A 21,363-nucleotide genomic window follows, 5' to 3' on the forward strand; every position below is an offset into this window, starting at 1 on the left:
CTGACATTTTTAGACAAAACAAGTGATTAATACTGACCAGAAAGTATTTTTAATAGTAAAGACAGTAATCAGCAAATTAATAGATAATAAAAAAATGTGTGCTGCAGCCCTAATTGTTAGAAATAAGACTTAAATATACTGTATGTGTTTTTAAATAATATGTTCTTCACTATGATGTCAGCATTAGGCATTCCTTGGTGAAAGCAGAGCTAAAATCCTCGCCTGTCAGATCAGCGGTGGCTCATTACAACTGAACGGAGCGTCACAAAGCCACACAGGACAAATGAGAATAATCACATCATTAATTAAAAATTTCCTATCCTCATCAAGAAACAGCCAAAGTTAAGCCCTGCAGATGGATTATTTAAAATGTCTTCTTGTTTTTGTTTTTTTTTTGGACTGCTGACGCATGATGCTCCTCTGTCTGACCCATCATGAGGTTGTGTGAGGTCAGAGAAGTCATGGGTCGGCCCGTGGGACCAGCGGTGGAAAGAGGCCTGCTAGTTTATGATCAGCAGTCATTCCCCAAGGAGCATTAACTGTACATCAAAGGATGACATGCTAATCAGTGGTGCTTATCATAACCAATCAATGACAGGCCTCCATCTACTCAGGGTCTTTTCAACATGACGTGCACTTAAAAACGACACATCTTATATGAAAGTAAAGGCTGGGGGACAATAATGTGATTTAGCTCATTACCACCACTTAGCGCGATGAGGAGGGCGATTACCTGAGATGCTTTGACGTGAGATTGGTGGGAATGGTGAACAAAAACATTGATCTTGTCCATCTTTGCATCGAACCTCTCTCTCTCACCTCACCTACAATGGTAGTTTAGGAAAGAAAACAAAACAGTACTCATCTGCTATGCTAAGAAATCATGCAATGGTCACATATGTTTCAATAGGTGGGTTGACACTAGCCTCAAGAGCACACAGGGCACAGATGCTCTGAACACGGAGCTGTGGAGCCCGCAGATGAGAGTGGTGACGCTGTGAAGGCTGCACTCCAATCGCAACACTGACAAAGACTCACAGCGACAGAACGAGCCTCCGGCTGCCTGACATGACCGACCTCTAGACCCGCTGCCACACTGATACTGACAGCGCTGTGCCACCCACACACAGGCCACTAATAATAATCTAACAGCAGTATGATACTGCGTTGATCTGTGAGGAGAGGTTCCCTGACTGAGGATCACAACTCCATTCAAAGTAGGAAGAACCTGTCTGGTTCAAAGACACTTCTCCCTACTTTACCTCCCATTAATCGGGAAAAAGCAAATCTCATCACATTTGCCAAACAAAGTGCTGGTATCAAACAATTCAGCAAAGCCATGATTTACATTTGATTGCAGTGTTTTTTAGCCATACAAGCATCATGGCAATTCAACATCTCCTAAACGGACTGGCGTGGAATTTGGCTGATACCCATGGTCTCAAGATGATGTATGCTAATGATTTTGGTGATTCGGTAACGTTTCCTCTGGCATCACCATAAGGTTGACATTTGTGCTTTGAAATACCTCAACAACTATTAAAAAAAACTGGTTTGTTGCCAAATATACGCAAGGCACTTTTTGATTCGTGCTAATTGGCAAATATTATGCTAACACAGTCTAAACTAAAAACATACCAGATAAACATCAGCATGTTACAATTGTCACTGTGAGCAGGTTAGCATGCTAGCATCAGCATTTAGCTCAAAGCAACACTGTGCCAAAGTACAGCCTCACAGAGCCACTGGCATGGCTCATGAACATTCAACAACGTCCCTTATCAATCAAACATCAACTACAAACACTTCAAAATCACACAATAATCCTCTTTGGTTAAGTATTTTATCAAAAACCCAACATTATATGTTGGCCTGAGATGGGGCACAACGCAGCAGCACAGTTCCATCCATCACCACGACCTCTACACCCTTTGCCTTGCCACATAAATAACACACTACTTCAAGCATTGCCGCACAAAGTTGGCACTGGACCTAAATCGTGTCCTGCAGAAATGTCGAATATTAATCCTACTTGCCAAAGAAACTAGGCTGCAAATCTGCACTAGCACTTGGGAGGCAGAACAGACAAACAGAATTGTGTGTGAGAACTGGCCATCTTCATTGCATTGGTTAGAGCAAGAGACATGAAGGGGGGAACTGAAAGGGCAATTGTCCTGTGGTCTCTATACCACACTTATTGATTCAGTTGGACAGAGGTCCTTGCTGTAAGAGCACCAATGACCTCTACATGCAGCAGTGGCACAGCGATCATTACATTACAACATTACAAATCATTGTGGCTATTACCACAGTCAAACAGGAGGCTGTGAGTCAGCCAATCCTGCCTTCTGCGTCTGACAGAATCACTTACAGTGGACGAAGCCACTACTCTAAAGAATCGCTTTGTGATCTGAACGCTTTCATTTTCATTTTTGGCCACTATAGGAGTCCTTCTCTATATGTATCCACTATAAAAATGGAGAGCTGTCATGCAGAAAATAAAGGCTGTGCATGTCAGCTATAAAGTGCTCTCATGGTCGAGGAATCCTTGCTATGTTTAGCTGTTTTTATCTCACTTCTTACATATGGTAAGATTCCTGCTTCTTTCCTCCCACTCAGGCCACACTGCCTGGTCTCTCACAGCTTGTTTACTGGTCCCAATTTTATTCTCATTCATGTCCCCTTTCTTTGCAGTTCCCCAGAAGGTCTCTCGTTCATATTTCTCCCATTTGCACTTCTTTTCACCTCTTGCCATTCCTTCCCATCCCATATGACCCTCTTACTCTGCTGCACTCCTCTCCTGTCTCTCTCAGGATTCCCAATGGCTTTGGCCTTGTTGCCTCTGTGGTTTGCTCAAGAAGGAATGACTACGTGCATCTTTTGCCCGCTGATTTTTAGTTGATACTTGGCCAACATGGACAAAAAGGTTGAACATCTACCATTCAACTGAGCAAACTTCATCTGTTGATAAGGACGGTGTGATACCGTCAAAAGCTCCAAACCAATTAAGCAGCAGGAGTCTAGATTGTTTTGTCAACAGTTGTTTCCAGGGCTAAGAAAGAACTGTTGAACTCAAGTTGATAACTCACATATGAAGGTGATTTTTGTTGACACATCCATGGTTACAGTTCAAACAGCAACGACAATATGACTCTCTATGGCACGGATCTACCAAAATGTAAACAACTATAGAAGAAAATAACAAGGCTCAGGTAGCCCACAGCTAACTGAACTGCTCCATGGCATCACACACTTCCTGTTTATATCTCGCAAACCATGATGGAAAATGAAGGCCTCAAAACTCATCAAAGACCAACACAACAATAGGAGTTACAAAATCCATGACAATTACGTCTTTGTTGTACACTATGAAGGCCTTGTTTGAGAGTGAAAGCAAATTCTTGACCTTGGGAACAGTAGTTGAGAAAACCGCGTTGTCAAACTTTGTTTCCAAGGTGAAAAATTTAATTTCCATGTCAACTTTTAGCTAACAAGGACGACAAGTCCTTAAAATGTTCAGAAAAATAGAAAGCTGAATAACTACACTTTCATGACAACTCAATCTACAGAGGAAGATCACTGGATACTTTTGAAAGCTCAAGAACAGCTACTAAGAGGACCTTGTGGTGAGTCAGTACTGAGATTCACTGTCCCATCACCATGACTCTTACAATCTTGGGACCCTAACAGAATCCTTTTCAAATGTTTGTTGTGCTGGGAAACATTCATACTCCCCTGAGGACGTATAGTAATGACTTTGGTGATCCCTAACTTTTCGACTAGAGCCACCATGAGACTGACATTTGCAGTGCTGAGTGAAATGTCTAGACAACAACTTCATGGATTGCCTTGGAATTTGCTATAGACACTCAGGTTCTGTTAGGATAAATTATAAAGTATGATTGATGCTTATATGAAACATTATACTTGCTCAACATCAACATGTTGCCATTTCAATGTGAGCATGGTAGTGTTGACTTTAAAGCACCGCTGTGCCTCAATATAAGCTCAAAACACTGCCAGAGTAGCTATATATTCTTGTTTCATAAAATGTGCCCCAGTACATGAAAAGTGCCGTGTACTTAGCAATAGATGGCATTTATGGGCAGAGTATTAACGTATATGTAGAAAAGCCATGCCATAATCCTGTAATATAAAAGGAAGTAAAAAACCAAGTATGAATGGACTAGGATAGAAGAGGTTAGTAAGTTATGAATGACGCAGCAGTTTGCAAACTTCACCCACTAGTAAACCCAATCAGAAGGCAAAGACGGCACGAACCTCATCTTAAAATCCTGACCTACTAACAAAATAAACAAAATGGCCAAAATGCAGACCAGCGTCAGCAGTGAACTTAATAGGACAGTGTGGTCAGACTTCACAGTATACCTCACATGCATCATGATTGAAGAATGAGGATTATTGCTCGTGCCAAGTCATGTTCACTTCTGACTGACGGACATTAACTAACTGCAGAGGGCTGACAATGGGCTAAGCAAGTGTGCTAGCAGTTTCAGTCTTGGCATGACTCACTCTTGGCTAGAACCAAAGCCTCTTTTCCTAGCCATCTGTCCATCACTGCCACTTCACTCAGTGCAACACAAAGTCAATTAAATCATCGGGCCACAAGCAGCACCTCCTTCATAAAACAGAGACAATGAGAGCAGACACGACAGCTAAGAGCGAGAGATGTGAGACTGCTACAAGGGATGATTGCTAATATTTAACACACAACAGAGGAATGAAAACCAAGTGAGCGAGAAAGTGAAAAAGAAACAGACTGTCGACACATCTGAGAAAGAAAAAGAAAGTGTGTGAGAAAGAGAAATGGGAGAGATAGAAGAGGGGGGAGGAGTAATGATATTTCTGCTGTGGCAGAAGAGGGATTGGCTACATGGATGTCAAGGTGACACTGACAGGCCTATGAAAAAAGTGTTTACCCAGCATTCCATGTGCCTGTGCATTAGATAAGTGCATTATCCCATCGAGGTGATGAACTCACTGGTTGTCAGTCACACAATCCCAGTGCGCACAGTTGCTGGCTAGAAACAAGATATACATACAACATACAACAAGATATGCCTCTTGAAAATGTTCTTACATCTACAAGCATTTTGTGTACACATCTATCATTGCACACTTAGAGTAAGACTTAAACATAGATACAATTCACAATTATTATTTTTCCCATGTTCACCATCTCAGTTTTGGGTGTTAGCATGCTAACATTTGTTGTTAGCATGCTAACACACATACTTTTGCAGGCATTTAGTCATAAACCAGTGTATGTAATTTATTTAAAATGTTGCCCTGTTGATCTGGCTCAATGAAAAGTCAGAGATTCATCCTCTGGGGATAGTTGTTGTTGTAGTCTGGACCAACTGACACTGTCATTGGTAGAGACAAAAAAGAAAAAAAAAAAAAAAGAATAACAAAACATTGCTGACTTTTGTCTAAAAGTACTGAGATTCATTAAATCATTTCAGGCGCTGTTCTGTGCTCAGCTGTTCTGACTGTGTAACTTACAAACGAACAGGTATTGTTTGGACACTTGCTCACTGATGCTGTGCCAGAGAACAGTTCAAACTCCTGCAACATAATGTCAAGACAATGCTGGGTGACGGGACCCCTGCAACTGCAAATTATGTGCTAATCCTTTCCCTCCAGTAAGTAATACCTGCAACCAGCAGCAGCAGTCCCTTGAGGTACATTGTTCTCGTTAACAGTGAATCCCGTCACAGTGAGATCTAGTTTATCTAGCAGGTCTCAGGTCCCTCTGTGAAAGCGAAGCACCATAATAGGATGATGGCTGATTAAGGGGATACAATAAGAGAGGCCAGTGGCTATTCTGTGTTGTTATTTTGTGCTTGCGTCATCAATATTCTGGCAGTTTCCTGGTGTATGAAGCAGGCTGTGGATGATTGATGAGAACTGGCTAAGAGCGCAGAACAAGCTGCTAACCTTCTTCAGTGGAGCAAAACATGCCATCCTACAAATGGGACTGTGCTCGAGTAAAATGATTTCAGCTTCATTTGTTTTATCTCATCTCAATAAATTATATAATCTGGAACGATTCCTGGGTAAATTTTGTTGCCAAAGAGGCATGGGGATTTTCCATATTTTAGCGCTAAACAAAAGATCCTCTCTCTCTAAATATGCCTAAAATATATTCTAAATATATCTGGAGAAGGAAAAGACAATATATTTTTAATTTGGTCTTTTTCGTGTTGTTTGAGGAACCAGTTCAACGATTGCTGATTAACTGTTTCAGCTCGATGAATAAAAGAATTTATTCAATTTGAAAAAGGAAATTATTCATAACGCTAGCCGTTGTTAGCAATCCTGTAATTAGTGTTTATGGTGATCATCAACTAAATCACAGGCTAAATTACAAAACACTCCTTCATTAAGGCCCTGCAGACCCACATACGTGTTTTCCATCATTCTCGCTAATTTGACTTCTACTTATGTTGATGTTAGGAAGCGTTAAGCAGCAAAGGGTCAACAAAACCCCTGAAAGGAAAGGAACGATAAAGATCTTATTTATCCTACTTTAACCTTGAATGTGTGTTACAAAGCGCTACATGCTCTCATCAAATGTGTTAGTCAATCTGAAATACCACTTGGTGTACAAACCTCTTCATTATCAGCTTTGTTGACTATTCACAGCCTTCAATGACAGATGAAGATACTCACACAGTGGCAATTAAACACACTCTGAAAAGATACAAGGTGTTGCTTGATGTGGGAACCAAACCAAGTGGATACTTTAAAGTACAACTTCTGAACAGATCCCTTCTGCTTTTTCTCCTCTCTGTTTGTGTGTGTGTGCATGTGTGGGAGTGAGTAATTGGTTTTCCAAGACCTAAATGAACAGCAACCAGCTATTGATTGAGCAGCTAGTCACATAGTTTCTCATATACCCACAGCTGGAAATCAACTGCAGGATAGACAACACTCTCTGCTGCATGAGCTTCCTCAACACATGGACACACACAGATACACTGCAGCACTGATATGATTTAATGGCTTGAATTGGTCTGATTCTAGTCACTCATATACTGATGTTATTCCAGACTGGTTAAACAATTAACATACTGTTTTCCCTATGTGTTTTCCCTTTTATTCCACACTGTTGGACAGTAACATACAAGATATATTCTTTGTCATTCTTCATTGAAGTTTTATGTTAACACTGAGTGAAATATTCAAACACAAGACCGAAATGATTCTTATGGCTGAACCATCTTATCAAATAGAAATACTATAGATGTCCTGTGTATCAATTTATGCACATTTACTTAATCAGCCTGACATACCTGGTATCTCAATCTCAACTTCAGAATAAACATCTGCAGCTTTGAACAGTCTGTTTATAACAGGGTTTTCTGTGTTGATAACTACTTCTCAGACTTGCTTTTGGAGACTGATCAGACATTAATGTGGCTTGTGATGATCACTGATTACTATCACAGAAAAATATTTGGACTTTTACCACTGCATCACACACACACACACACACACACACACACACACACACACACACACACACACACACACACACACACACACACACACACACACACACACAAATAGAACAGGAAATGTTTGAAATACTAACTAGAAGCTTGAATGGACATGACATCTTCTCATTTACACTCGTGTTCATATTCTGCTCTGACGTTATACAAAAAGGACTTGAAAAACAAAACACTACAGACTCTATTTGGCTCATGTGACAAACAGACCAAACTTTAGCTTTTGCTCCGGGTCACAGCCAAGTTTTGTGCTCTCTGCCGGTCTCTGTACATAAAGGACCAAGCTTACCCCAGATGTTTACTTTCTTTCCCTCTCTCTGCTTGTTAACCACTGTCTCAGCTCCCCACTTTAAGCTAGTAGTGGTCACGCAGTGGTGCTCGCAAATTCAGACAAGATGCAGATTTGTCTCAAAACAGTACACTGCAAGAGAGCCACAGTGTGCATCTTGAGCGTGACTCTCACTAACTTTCAGGCAAAGCGACAGAGTGAAAGAGAAAAATAGGAAGTGTATGATTACGCCCCTTTAAATCCTGCACTAATAACCTCCATTCTCCTGCAGTCTGAGCCATTCCTCTTTGTTCAGAGGGTAGAGAGAAGAAGAATGAGCGGTACAGCCGACTTAGGTTCAGAAAAGTGTGAAAGGACGCTGTTTGTGTAGCAGGAAACATGTTTACTCAAACTTACCAGATCTGACTCCTCACTGCCGGAGTGATACATTTCTGCCCTACCCGACTCTGTGCTGTTCAGCCCGGCTGGGAGAAAATCTCCTCAGCTGCTGCCCATCTCCTCTCTGAGCACAGCAACTCCTACCAGCCCGATTGCTTCACTCTTAAAAACCCGCTTGTCCCAGCTCCAGAGGGGAACGGTTTTGCAGAGAAAGTCGGAACCAGAGGAGAGAAGTTAGTTCCTCTCAGCCCTTCTTTGGCCTACTTTAGTCCCTGAGAGGCAAAGAAAAGACAAGCGTCTTTCCCACGCTGGGAGAACACTCCTTCAGAGCGCCGCGACCGTCCTACAGCCCCAAAAACAAGCCCCCCTGCCCCTCTCCCCTCCCACACACACACACACACACACACACACACACACACATATACACTCTCTCTGTTTCACACACATACACACACACACACAGCCAGTTAGGAAGTAAGATCTCTGGCCAACAGGGCCGACCTGAAAATTCCAGAAAGTACCAAAAGCAGCTGCAGAAGCTTTTTATGTCTGTGTGAGAGTGTGTGATCTTGAGGAGTTTACATGTGTTCCGCTTTGCCTTAAAGAGGTTACACTCTGACGAGAGGACGGCTAAAGGATTTGAACTCACTGTATAGTCTCAGCACATGTTGCTGAGACCAAAACGTCAGGAAGTAATTATCTTCACTACATCGACAAAATGCCATATTCGCCTTCATCATCAAGGGGACCAAAGCCATTGAAACTTTCCGTTTGGTCACTTGATGGCCTTATGTTAAAAAATAAGACTACTTTGTAGAATAAGAGCTCATTACACACTACATTCAATTACATCCATAAAAACAAAGTCATACAAAAGTTGGTTCAGTAATCAAGTGACAGATTTCTATTACCAGTCAGAGATCCAGTGTAATGCAGCTGGTAGGTATCTAAGAAAATGTAGTGGTTCCTGTAAAAAAAGCACATTCACTTCAAAGGAACTCCCAGCAGATCCATCTCTTTGTGATCTGACATCAGACACTCTGAAGCTGTGATGTGTGTTTTGTAATCACGCTGCTGTTGCGTCAGAGCTTGTGTAGGCTGAACAAGTTAAAGATTCTATTAAAGTGGTAAAATGTGACTCAAAACATGAGCTGGAGACTGCCACAGCTGAGTCACAAGTTCACAAAATGAAACCATAACTCATTTAAATGTTCATTTTATAAAAACAGCAGTGACAGAGGAATGCAGCTATGCCACTGGAAAAACATATCAACTGAACAGCACAGATGAGAACTGAACAGACAGTTGCATTTTATGTCCAACCTGTAAGATCATACAACTATAAAAGTACAAGCCATGAGCTTTATTTGACATCCCAGTAAAGCCCAGATTTGTATTTTTCAGTGGGGAGAAAATGTTTTCTGGCAGCCCAGCCTAAATCCTGGATTATATTGTGTTTGATCAGGGTTAACCCCTTTTTGGGGATTATCATCCAGGGCGTGTGTTCAGCATGTGACGAACTGCGAGATAGTTATCCTCATCTCACCAGGACAATGGTTTCAAGTCCTGATGCATCAGTTTGACATAAAATTCTTCTGTTGTCGTTGTTGTTGTTGTTGTTGTTTCAACGTCAGGTTGAAAATTCAGTTGTTTTGTAACATAACCTATATCTTACATTGTGTCTTTTTTAATGAATGTGCTAAATTAGGTTTAATATTTAGCAATATGTTTTAAAAAACAAAACAAAGTGCAAAACTGTTTCTTAACCAGGTAACCTTATGGTGACAAGACAAGACAAGACACCAAGAAGTCACTGCGCCAGGCCAAGAAATAGTTTGTTTTTTGTACAGATAAGACAAAATATAATGTGTCATGTTAGTTAGCTAAAGAGTCGCTGGTAGGCAGATTTACTACCTTTGGTTTCCCTGCTCTTTGTGCTGTAGCTTCATAGCGTCATAGCTTCCTGTAGCTTCTACAGAAGATTTAAAAAAGAGCAAATATTCACATTTGAGAGCCTAGAACCACTGAATTCGGGGAATTATTGCTTTTTAGCCCTAAAACATATTGCAGTCGATAGTCCAATCCAAACCCTACAGTGGCAACATGAGGTCAAGGTAAATGAAGGTGAAAGCAGACTAATTAAGTTCAGTCCTGCAGGCAAAAACCCTCACATGCTGAGCGTGATGACAGTTGATCAGAAGTGTGACCTGGTGTCACTGAAAGATCACTAAAAATGACTTTCACATGTGAAGTCTGCAGTAAAATACAAATAAATTAATTAATAAATCTAAAAAGTGAGATTATGATTAGGGAACACATTGAATGATAATTGTAAAATACCACTTAATCAAAATAATCCTTAAGAACCACTGTATGTTTATGGTTCCTATGTCCCTGCCAGGATCTTTATGCTCAGGACACCCATATAAAGTTTACTGTGTTTAAATGTGTAATGGGTTTTAGCTGAAAGTCTCTACTGTATACAATTTGCCAAATGAACTAAAGCTAATTAAATTATAGTCCAGATTAGCTGTTTTATTTTGTGCAGTAATTATAATATAATGATATAATAGCATTCTTCACTACCGACAGCAATTATCAGCTCTCTCTGAATGAGCTCTCTGAATGGGATTTGATGGATCAATGCCTTCTAGTTCTGCCAGCGCTGGGAAATGAGTGCCGGCATTGCCTTTGGCTTATCGATCAGTATACATGCACACAGTGACGTCAACAGGCATTCACTTTGACAAGCACACAAAGGCCAACAAGGATACCTTACAAAACCAGCATACAGTAATTGGACCACAAGGGGGGATCAATACAACATCCCAATGTGCTTCACTTAAAAAAAATGACATTGCCAACAGTTGTTTCCTTTCATTATGTAGTTACTAAAGAGTCACCTTGTGCAGTATGAAGAGGCTGGTGGTAGATTAAACTGTGATTCTGCTGCTCTTACATTTTGTCTGTAATAAATCCTACCTTCATGAAGTTTATGTTATTCAGTATACCCCCACTGAAACCTAAAACCTCTCAGTACAACAGTGTAATTCAACAGTATCATGAACTACACCCTCAAAAATGAGTTGAATCAACACCACTCTAAGACAGTTTCAAAAAACCCTCAAATAGATGGTTTAAAGCTGGAATACATGATATCCTCCTCACTGTTTCATATTCAAAGCAGTGCTGATTATGTTGCCTTTTCATCTAAATTGACAATTATTTTAAGAAATACAGTTATGTGCTCTACACTGTGGTAAATATTTTTTGTTTATTACATTTAATGGAGGTGATATCCCTAGAAATCATATAGGTGCAAATGGTTGTCTCCTTCCTATTCAAGGTCAGGGGTCATCATCCCAGACATGGGTTTTGGTCTCTTTTGCAGTTTTATCCCCAGCAGTCAGAATCACTACTGGCATTGTGACTGACATTGAGTAACAGAGGTTTGAACAAAGGCCATATTAGCTAAAACACAATGGGACCACAGCATGAAGCCTCATCCAAGGCCAAGCTCAATAAAAACTGAGAACAATCCCACAGAAAACAAATGTTTTATGTATTTTTCAAAGGTATGTCAAGGTATCCTCCAAAAAAAGGCCATTCAACATACTTATCTAGATAAATATATTTATATTCCGGCAATCAATATTTAGGCTGTCTATAATCGTATTTTGGATATTTATATTAGATTTAGGCTATATATCTTTATATTGAGGCCATTTACTATATTCATCAATTCTAACCCTGTGTAATATCCCTGTTTGTCCTGAATTCCTTGATTTGGCTGTAAATTCCTAGTTAACCATTTGTTTGTACAAGGCCTGTAAAGTCAGATCAGTCACAAGTACTGTATTACGCTGGATACATCTGTGTACTTTTAGTTACAGGACACTCTCTCATGCACACCAAACTGTTCCACCACCATCTACCTCCATATCAGGAGCGAACAAAAGCGTCCAACAAGCATGCTCCACAGTGGCCACCACTCACTATTGCAGTAAACAGTCCAAAACAAAACCTCTGCACCCTGCCAAACTCACTTGTTAAAGTGAGTGTTCAAGCACTCATGAGTTAATCTGTGTTACATCAGTACAAGATCACAACACTGAAGACATCTTTACACAAGACCAAACAATGACAGATATTGAAGATAACTGATTGATTCTGACCCAGAGCATCTTGTCAAAGACGAAAACAATATCCGACCACAGCAACAGTGTTTCATTTCTGTCAAATGTTCTAATATGTCAGGCCATGATTCACACAAATTATGTTACGGATGTTTAGTAAATTAAAAAGATCACTAGTGCACTAAAATACACCACAATTAGATCACTGAAGATCTGGCAGAAAGGTCCCTGCAATGGTGGCCTGCCTTGCCAAGAATGCTATTACAGAAATTAAACTCTCCAAGCAGACTTCAAGTGCTGGCGGATAAATCTTTCAATTTCCCTGGAAAAAAAAAAAAAGAAAAGAAAAAAATCCCCTCCAGAAATTCCCTATTCACTATAGGATTATTTCTTTGTTTAAAAAAAACAAAAAAAAAAAACAACCCCACAGTAAATTCACTGTATTTAGTTGATCCTGTTAATGACCCTTTATGATCATAATTAGACAATAGACAATACATCATCCATGCTCACTGCTACAGTGGTCATATAGTCATATAGTAATAGTACTTTAAATGACACTATATTCCTGAATTGTAAAACGAATACTTTTTGTAGAGTCACTGACGTGTCTGTAACACTGGATATCAAAGACTGCTGAGTGCGGAAAGTTGGCACTGAATACTTGGTTAGCTTCTTCGTCTTGTTTATGTATTCTTTGATCAGATATTTTCACATAAATCATAATTTTGTAAGTTTAGACTCTGACCCTTTTTGAAGGGAAAGTTCTTTCCCAGCTGTTTTATGTTAAGACAAAATTAAAGGGATAGTTTGACATTATGGAAAAGGGGCTTCATACAATTAGTTTAGCTTATTTTGTTACACAGGGAAAAACAAAAATTCATGTTTATATTCCAAAAAGGAAGGTATTAAAAACAAAAAAATCAAATGATACCCTACTGAACAACTCTGAAGGTAAGCATGAATTTACAGCAGGACTAAACTGATCCTGATGCATAACAGCTAGATCAGACTGGTGAATCCATGCTGGGCCTGATGTGGCTGTGATTCACATCTAATAAAACCCCCAGGGCCAGCAGCCAGCATCTGATTGAGGTAACCTAGCTACAACACAAGCCAGGCCACTTGAGCCCTAGACCATCTCTAATTACAGACAATGAGAGAAAGGAAAGCAGGGAAAATGAGGGGGAGAGACTGAGAGAATAAGAACAAGAGATGGAGATAGAGGTCCCAGCTGTTCTGTTTCCTGCTGCCTCTCTGAGTGACTCGAGAGTTCGACTGCTGTTTCCTCCTCTCCACCAACGGGCATCCTGCTAGCATGTGTGCTAAACCCGAGAATAGCACTGAACCTGTGCACACATCACACAAATGAGGCTAAGCGTCTGCACTCTTCTGTACAACTGATAGTAAAGGAGTAAAGTCTGAAGTTAAAAGCCTCAGCCTATTAATGCAGTATAAGAGCAGCACATTTCCAGTTGAGACCAAAGACTGAAGTTAAAAGTCGAGTAAAGCCTACCCTTCCCAAGATGTGTTTAGTCAGTGGAGACAAAGGAAGCTTGTCAAGCATGCCCAAGGGAATGAAGATCATCTCAGTTTCTGGACAGCGACTGGAAGCAAAGACTTGATGACTTCTGAAGCGCTGACATGTACAACAGTGTACAACGTTTGGCGGCTGCAGTGCAGTGTGTGATGCTGAGTCACTTCACGCTCGCTGAACACATCAACACATCGGCTGTCCCACGTGGACTCATAGGAAAAACTCTTCCCCTGACAAATTGGGGCTGTTGTGACCAATACAGTCACGCACGGGTCAGGCAAACACAGGCAGAGGGTGAAACACTTGCACACTGTATGCAAACACATTTTCCCTCTCACAGAATGCAGCCCCTGCCCTCTGGTGACACACAGATATGATGGACAGAAGAGTAGATGAGAGACCCAGACCCACACATGATTGCACACAAGTTGTTTTGTCAGATAGCTATGGCTCAGTCATTTTCAATCAGCTAAACGGATGGCCTGATAACTGGTAATTTAGTGATTAGGGTTTGGGTGCACATTTGTTTTCAACAACTTGTTTTTTGCACTAATGATGTGTTTTTTTGAAGGCTTCCCCCAAATTTAAAGGAACTGTTTGACTTTTTTGGAAATATGCATACTTGCTGTTTGCTTAGCGCTAGATGAAAACATCAATATCACAAATATGAAGCTAGAGCCAGCAGCCAGTTAGCACAGCTTAGCATAAAAACTGGAAACAAGGTAAAATAGCTTGTCTGGCTACATCAGGTTTTGGATACACAGACACTAGCTGTTAAAAGGATTGGTTCATTGCTGGTTTTGGTCTTCTAATGGGATTTGTCCACAATGAGAAAAATGTAGTACATCACCAGACTTCTAGCTTAAGGATTATCTTTTTCCATTTACATATATCCAATAAAAGTATCTTAATTTTTCAATGGGAACCAATTTCCACCCAGATTTTATGTCCCTACACACCCAAAAATTGTTGGGTTTTGTTGCTTCCTTTGCCCTCTGCAGTTTAGAGTAAAGTAGGTCCTCTTAAAATGTTGACAGCTCAGGAACTGCTTCCAGTAATAGAAAATTAGGATAGCAATGGGACGGAAGCTCAAGTGAGCGGCTGATAATGCCCCATTAACTCATACTAATTAAGTAAATAACAATAAACAGTTAATGGTTTTAGCCTGAATTTCCTTGAAAATTCTGATAATTATTCTTTTGTCAACTTATCACATAATTTCCAGACATAAACACTAAGGAATTTCCTGATTCTTTTTTACGAGACTAGCTACTGCAAGCTTGTAGTCAGATTTAAAAACAAAAGTTCACACCACGATACACTGATTTTTCTGTTATAAAACAGAAACTGTACAGTATACTCCCTCCACACTTCTCTACCTTTTGGACTAACAAAGCCACTTTTGTGTGCTGCTCTGACATCACTAATGGGCCTCTAGTTTGAACACAGTCCAACAGTTTGAGCAGTTCAGCAACAGACGATCATCTGCTGTGTGGTCACATGGTCCTCTGTGCACTGTACATCTCTACAGGAGGAAGAGAACGATCCATGCAGCACACAATAACACCCGCAGGGGTGATTGCTTGTGTCCACTTGATCCCCTGACTCACTTTGTAATGATTGCTTCTCTCAGTAAGGAGATTTGAATCTGCTCCAGCCTTTCAACCAATCCAGGATTTAGCATAGAAGAAATGACTGACATCAAACAAGGCTCGAAACAGTTAAAGTCTGTCCTTTATACCTTGGAAGACGTCATAGTACAAAGGTAATATGAACAGGAGGCTGCACTTAACTGCAATGGTTGCAAACCTGGGGCTTTATTTATGCACTTTCCTCTAATCTCTCTCTTGTATCTTGTGAATTACTGGATTATCTGACCTCTTAAATTGCCATGTGGAGTTTTTGACTACTAATAGCAGAATGGAATAATGTTTTTGCAAGTGGGTCCCCATTTGGATTATATTATGTATCCACATGAGGACACACATGCAATACATGTTCTTGCTACCCATAACTCACTATTTGTCTATCGACAGTTGGCATTAAGGAACAAATAAAAGTGGCAATGCCAACCCAATCAAAGTTGGCATTACCACATTTCTGCAAAACATAGACATGCTGAAACGATGTTTCTTTCCGTTCAAACTTTCTTTATATTTCAACTTTCAATTGTATGTTGTGACAACATTGGGTTTAAGGTCTGGTTAGGTTTAAGCACAAAAAACACTTGGTTAGGGTTAGGAAAAGATTATGTTTTGGCTTAAAATACCTGGCATAGTTGTCACAAACACATCTGTTAAATGTCCCGACATCTTGTTAAAAATGGCCATTGTAGTCGCCACAAACAAGCTGGAAAATATCCCAGTGTCTCATTAAAAATGCCCAGCATAGTTACCAGAAATACAGCTGGGAAAATGTCCCAACATCTTGTGAAAAATACCCATTTTTTATTTATTTATTTATTTTTTTCCACAAGGATGACTCCAACAATATTCTGCTGCTTCGCAGTCGTCTCACCTAGCTGTCACACCACCATAAGAAAAATTCAGCAAAGACAAATGTACCAGTATTCTAAACTACATCACTTTGACACCTATTGTAGAACTGATACATATAAAATGTACAAATTTAATGTATCCATGGTTTGCAGAAACATACAATGCCAACATTTTACTCTAGCGACTGGGCTGTGCAATGCACCAACAAAGCTAGCTAACAAACATGGATGTAAACAATGCACTATTTAAAAGACTAAAAAAATGCATTTTTTTTTTATAAGGAAACACACTGAACGGATTTGTCAGGCTTAACATGCACACACAACGCATTTCAGTAAGTGACAGTCAAAGTAAACATACTGTAGCTTTGTGTAACCTTTAAAGCCTCTAAAAATTCTTTAAATATAGATATTGCTTAATTTCAAGGAATCACTAGTCAAAAGGTTCAAACACACCGCCCTACAACGTGTACAATGACAAAAGGTTAAATCATTCTGCTCCAAATATTCTAAATCAGTATTCAAAGAAGGGATTTAGCCGCATGAACAGACTCTTTCATTGCACCTGTTGGACGTATCTACACATGGAAAGAGAAAGATGACTCTGCAGATTGTCTTTCACCTACAGAAAAGCTCTGTGAGCATCAATGCCTCTTTACAGGACTACAAGGCAGACACAGTCCCACATGAATCCGTGATTAAAAACTAAGCCCTACTTATACTAGGTGCATTTCCGACAGTATAGGCCTATGCAGACAGACCTCACAGACAGGATATACACTGTGACAGTCTTGATGTCATCACAAACACAAGTGCACACTGCAAAGCATCCATGGAATCCAAACACGGAAAAAGCACTCAGGAACAAGCCAGCGCTACAACTAATAGTACAAGCCCTGGATAGAGAGGTAAGCTGCTGATTTACACAAAAACAAGAACAGGTTGCATGTTGTTGTTTTTTTTGTTTTTTTACCTTTGCCTTCTTAGACATGCTCGTTCTCCCACAATGCCCGGGACACCTGTGTCGCCTCTCCGTTCCACAGCGACTGTAATGAATTATGCAAATCCCCTGGTTTTTGTTCAGAGTACCATGACCCAGGGGTGCAAGCAGCTGACGCCTGGCATAAAAAAAGCCAACCTCTCTGCCTCAGTCAAAAAGGGATAATACTGACTGCTGTGCTACCTGGTAAGTCGCAGTCGTCACAACCAGTGACACTGCTGGGGTGATATCTAGAGGAGAGGAAATGAAATGTGGTCATCCAAAAGAGCTCTTCCAACAGCAAGTGTCATGCCTCATGTGGAGTAAAGAGTATCTCATGCAGATCGCACACACACTGACATGCACGAATGAACACACACACACACAGTTGAGCATTTAAGCTCTGCGGTGTCATGGTTAGCTCTGAAGTGTTTTTCTTCAGCTGGCCGGGCATTAAGCTTTAATTTGATAGTGTGACATCTGTTGCATGGTCAACTCCACTACATGACGCTATAAGAAGCACACAGAAACACACACCAGATACACAAACATACCTTAAAAGTCCAGAAACACTCTGTCAACAGATACTTGGTGTTGTGATAGTCAGCTTTAGTGCTACTGAAGAGTCTATGTGATACTGAGCTGTAGTGTCAGAGCTGACCGCTGTAGTAAAACATGTGACCTCTTGCAGCTGTACATCCGTGGCCAGACAGACAGTCAGGCAGTAACAGCACCATCTGGAGTCCTAATCCGCCTGGCACTGCCCACCCCTGTCATTATGAATGTGGCCCACAAAGTCATTAGGCTTATTGGACAGACAAATAGATACCTGGGATCAGCGCACTGCAGACGTGCTGAAACTCCATCGCATAAATCTGCATTTTCTGCAGCCTGATATCTGCCAGATACCAGTAGGGACTAATGTAAACGTAATGTAAAGTTTGGTGAGCATGCTGACCAAACTCAACATGCTGAAGGGATGTCTGGATGACACATTGCTCTATCAATGTGCACATGCTTGCACAAGCCACACTCTCCTCTTTAAGGGAGTTGCTATTGCTCTCCGATACTATAGTGTGAGCTGTGGACTAATCAGCACACATGAAGGAAAATTGCATTTGATCTTTCATTGTTAAAACTTTTACAGAGAATGCATATCTCCGATAGCCTAGCTGGGGTACTGCAGACCAACAACGAGAAACTGTTCACAATCAATACAGCTATAGGCCACAATGACTTGAGAACAGTGCAGTTGGCCCAACTCTACCATTGAAAAAAATTCTCTTGACCATTACTTAATGACTCCCAGTGTTTCTGATGACCCACTGACACTACCACTAACACCACCATCAAACTCAATTACCACTTGCACACAAGATATATTAAAATCCAATGCAGCCTGTACCACCATCATCAGTATCAGTATCAGGAGTAGCTATTCCCTAAATTAAATAGCATTCACCAAAAAATGTAATTAAACGAAAATGAATCTTATGTAAATTAAAAACTGGCAAAACTGCTTAATGACTCGAAGACTCTTGAATCTAGTAAGCTACATTAATTAAGTCTGCAAGGCATCACTGTGACATCATTTCACCAGGTACCAAGGTGTTTAAGTTACTCAACTTTCCAGCTCTGTGTGTGCAGTAATGATCAGGTTCATTATGAGGACATAGAGCTGCACTGCAGAAAGCAGCAGTGTGACATTATGCGCCATATGGGTGGGTTGAGTAAAAGTGGAGCAGTGTTTCCCTCCGGAGGAAAACACATAAGTACGTCTCTATTTAGGAACATGTGCACATGTACAATATACCGGACAAAAACACAAAGTAATCACAGTGTCAAACAGGAATGCCTGTTTAGGAGTCCACAACATATGGTGTACATGGAAGATGATTTAGCCTCAGGTTCATCACACCATGAGAGTGTCACTTGCACCTGACGTACAGTAACTCGAGCTAATAGATTACATAACAAAGAGGCTGAGCAGAGCTGTGGTGGAAATTCTTGTGAGCTGAAGGAGGGAGTTCACCAGGAGACTTCAGATGTGTTATGCAGAGGTATTTATTGCAGGCTTGATGCATCAAGGAGAAGTTGATGAGCAACACAATGTCCACAAATGAACCAAGGTAGTGCCACACCAAACTCTGAAGATGTCCGATCTCATGGGGTGTATTAATACCCCCAATGTCACATGTTTTCCCTTCTATTCCTTGCACTATTTCCTTATTATGGATATTCTGCACCCTCCTTCTACATTTCTGGTACTCTATTGGATAGTCAAAGCCCAAACAATAGCTCATACCATACTTACGTATGCCCTGACATCCATCCCTCTAACTGAGGACACTTTTGACCTAATTCTCTTAAAATGTCAGTCTATACAGTTTATCTGCAAGACCTTGGCTACCTCACGAGGAGAGACTTCCTATCTGCTGTCTGCTAGAATGGCCTCCAAATATTATGTTGTGTCTCTGTCTGAGGCCTCTGTGTTATCCAACCCTGAGACTTTTGGGCGCCTTAATACAGAAGGCCTGTGATAGAAAATTCCCTCACAGAGCAACTGCAGAGTCAAAGAGAGAGAATGTTTTAAAGTCCACAGAAAGTAGATTCTGTAGTCAACCATAACTCCATCATATCCTCTCCTCCCTGCCCCTCCCCCCTTTTCCCCAAGTAGCTGATTTCATCCTCGCAAACCCACTCTCACTCTAATCTCCCCTGATCCATCTGCACTGGCAAAGAATCAGATATCAAACTCACTCACACACACACACACACACACACACACTGAAAAACCTTGGACAACATGATAGAAAATACTAGTTCACCTACTGTTATTATTATGGTTATAATCAGATTGCTATTTTCTGGAGATTCAGCCATGGCTTGACCTTGTCTATAATTTCAACTCATCAACATCCTTTACATTCCTTGTAATGCAGGCAGAGCTGGCAGACTGATAACCAGATTTCATAAAGTGGGCATGTAGTAGCTTGTAGTTATATAATACCTAAATCTCTAAGCCTCTCTTTGGAATTGCCACTGGGCACAGGAGCATCAAAAACCAATGGGAATATACTGTAATAGTCTCTGCATAAATCTGTTAAACCATAACATCTTATCAATAGCGATGCAAAAATGTTACATGGCTTCCGGTTTGTTAGCTAACAACACGGATGCTAAAAGCCACATATAAAGGAGTAAGTAGTTCAAGTATAGAGGAGCTCCACTAACACACCTCACTTACCCATGAGACATTTTTATTCTTGGTTTGTTTGATCATGGCAACGAGAGCAGGCAGGTAAAGTGGAGAGAGAAGCCCCCTCCTCAGCAGATTTCAGCCCCACAGCCTGTCGTGTGGGCAGGTCTGAGCAGGATCAGGGGTGATGGCCGGGGGTCATCATCTGCCCTGCAAACCTGTGAGCCCAGATTGCCTGCTCTGACTGAATCCAGCATCTGTCAGCAGCATCAGACCACACTTCAGGTAGAAGAGGACGACAAAGTTTTCCTTCACGTGGCAAAAAAAGTCAAGATCACGTAAGATTTATCCCGCAAAGTCAGAGTCTCTTCCTCCTGACAGCACACAGTGACCTGATGGACAGATTATGTATTCACGCAGAGTATGAATATGAAACATCCCAGCAGGTTTAACCCCGCCCTGCTGAGCCTCAGCGCACGCCCAATCGCAGAGTAGATCCTTGTGGCCAGTTCCCGAGGGTGAGCTTATAGAAGCATTAGGATGAACATACTGATTCTCTGGAGAGGAGGAGAGGATGTGGCTCTCCGCTGACTGATAGGTCACTGAAACCTCCAGAAACTAAAAAAAAAAACTGGGAGAAACAGGGGGAAACTTAAAGAAACTGACCTTGTCTTCATCTACTGTAGGTGTCGCCCCTGCTCATTACCCTCCTCTTTTCTGTTTCATCTATTCTCTCCTCCTCTCCACTTACTTCATCTCACTCTCCTGCCTCTATTCTCCTCCCTGCCTCCTTCTCTCCCTTCATGTCCC

General features: G+C 40.9%; 1 protein-coding gene across 4 annotated transcripts in view; it reads right to left on the reverse strand.

Moving 5' to 3' along the window:
• cacnb2a (calcium channel, voltage-dependent, beta 2a) overlaps window positions 1–21,363 on the reverse strand; it is a 61,891-nt gene that overhangs the window by 22,769 nt on the left and 17,759 nt on the right. The window contains exon 1 of one of the 4 annotated variants that reach the window (XM_070986486.1): window positions 8,224–8,425. The exons of the other annotated variants lie outside the window; for them this stretch is intronic. Coding sequence (XP_070842587.1) covers window positions 8,224–8,256 — 33 coding nt within the window. The 5' untranslated portion in view covers window positions 8,257–8,425. Of the gene's footprint in view, window positions 1–8,223; window positions 8,426–21,363 lie in introns of those variants that run through there. 4 annotated transcript variants of the gene reach the window in all.

This window comes from Chaetodon trifascialis, chromosome 18 (assembly GCF_039877785.1).
Source record: "Chaetodon trifascialis isolate fChaTrf1 chromosome 18, fChaTrf1.hap1, whole genome shotgun sequence".
In the NCBI taxonomy this organism is placed as follows: Eukaryota; Metazoa; Chordata; class Actinopteri; order Chaetodontiformes; family Chaetodontidae; genus Chaetodon; species Chaetodon trifascialis.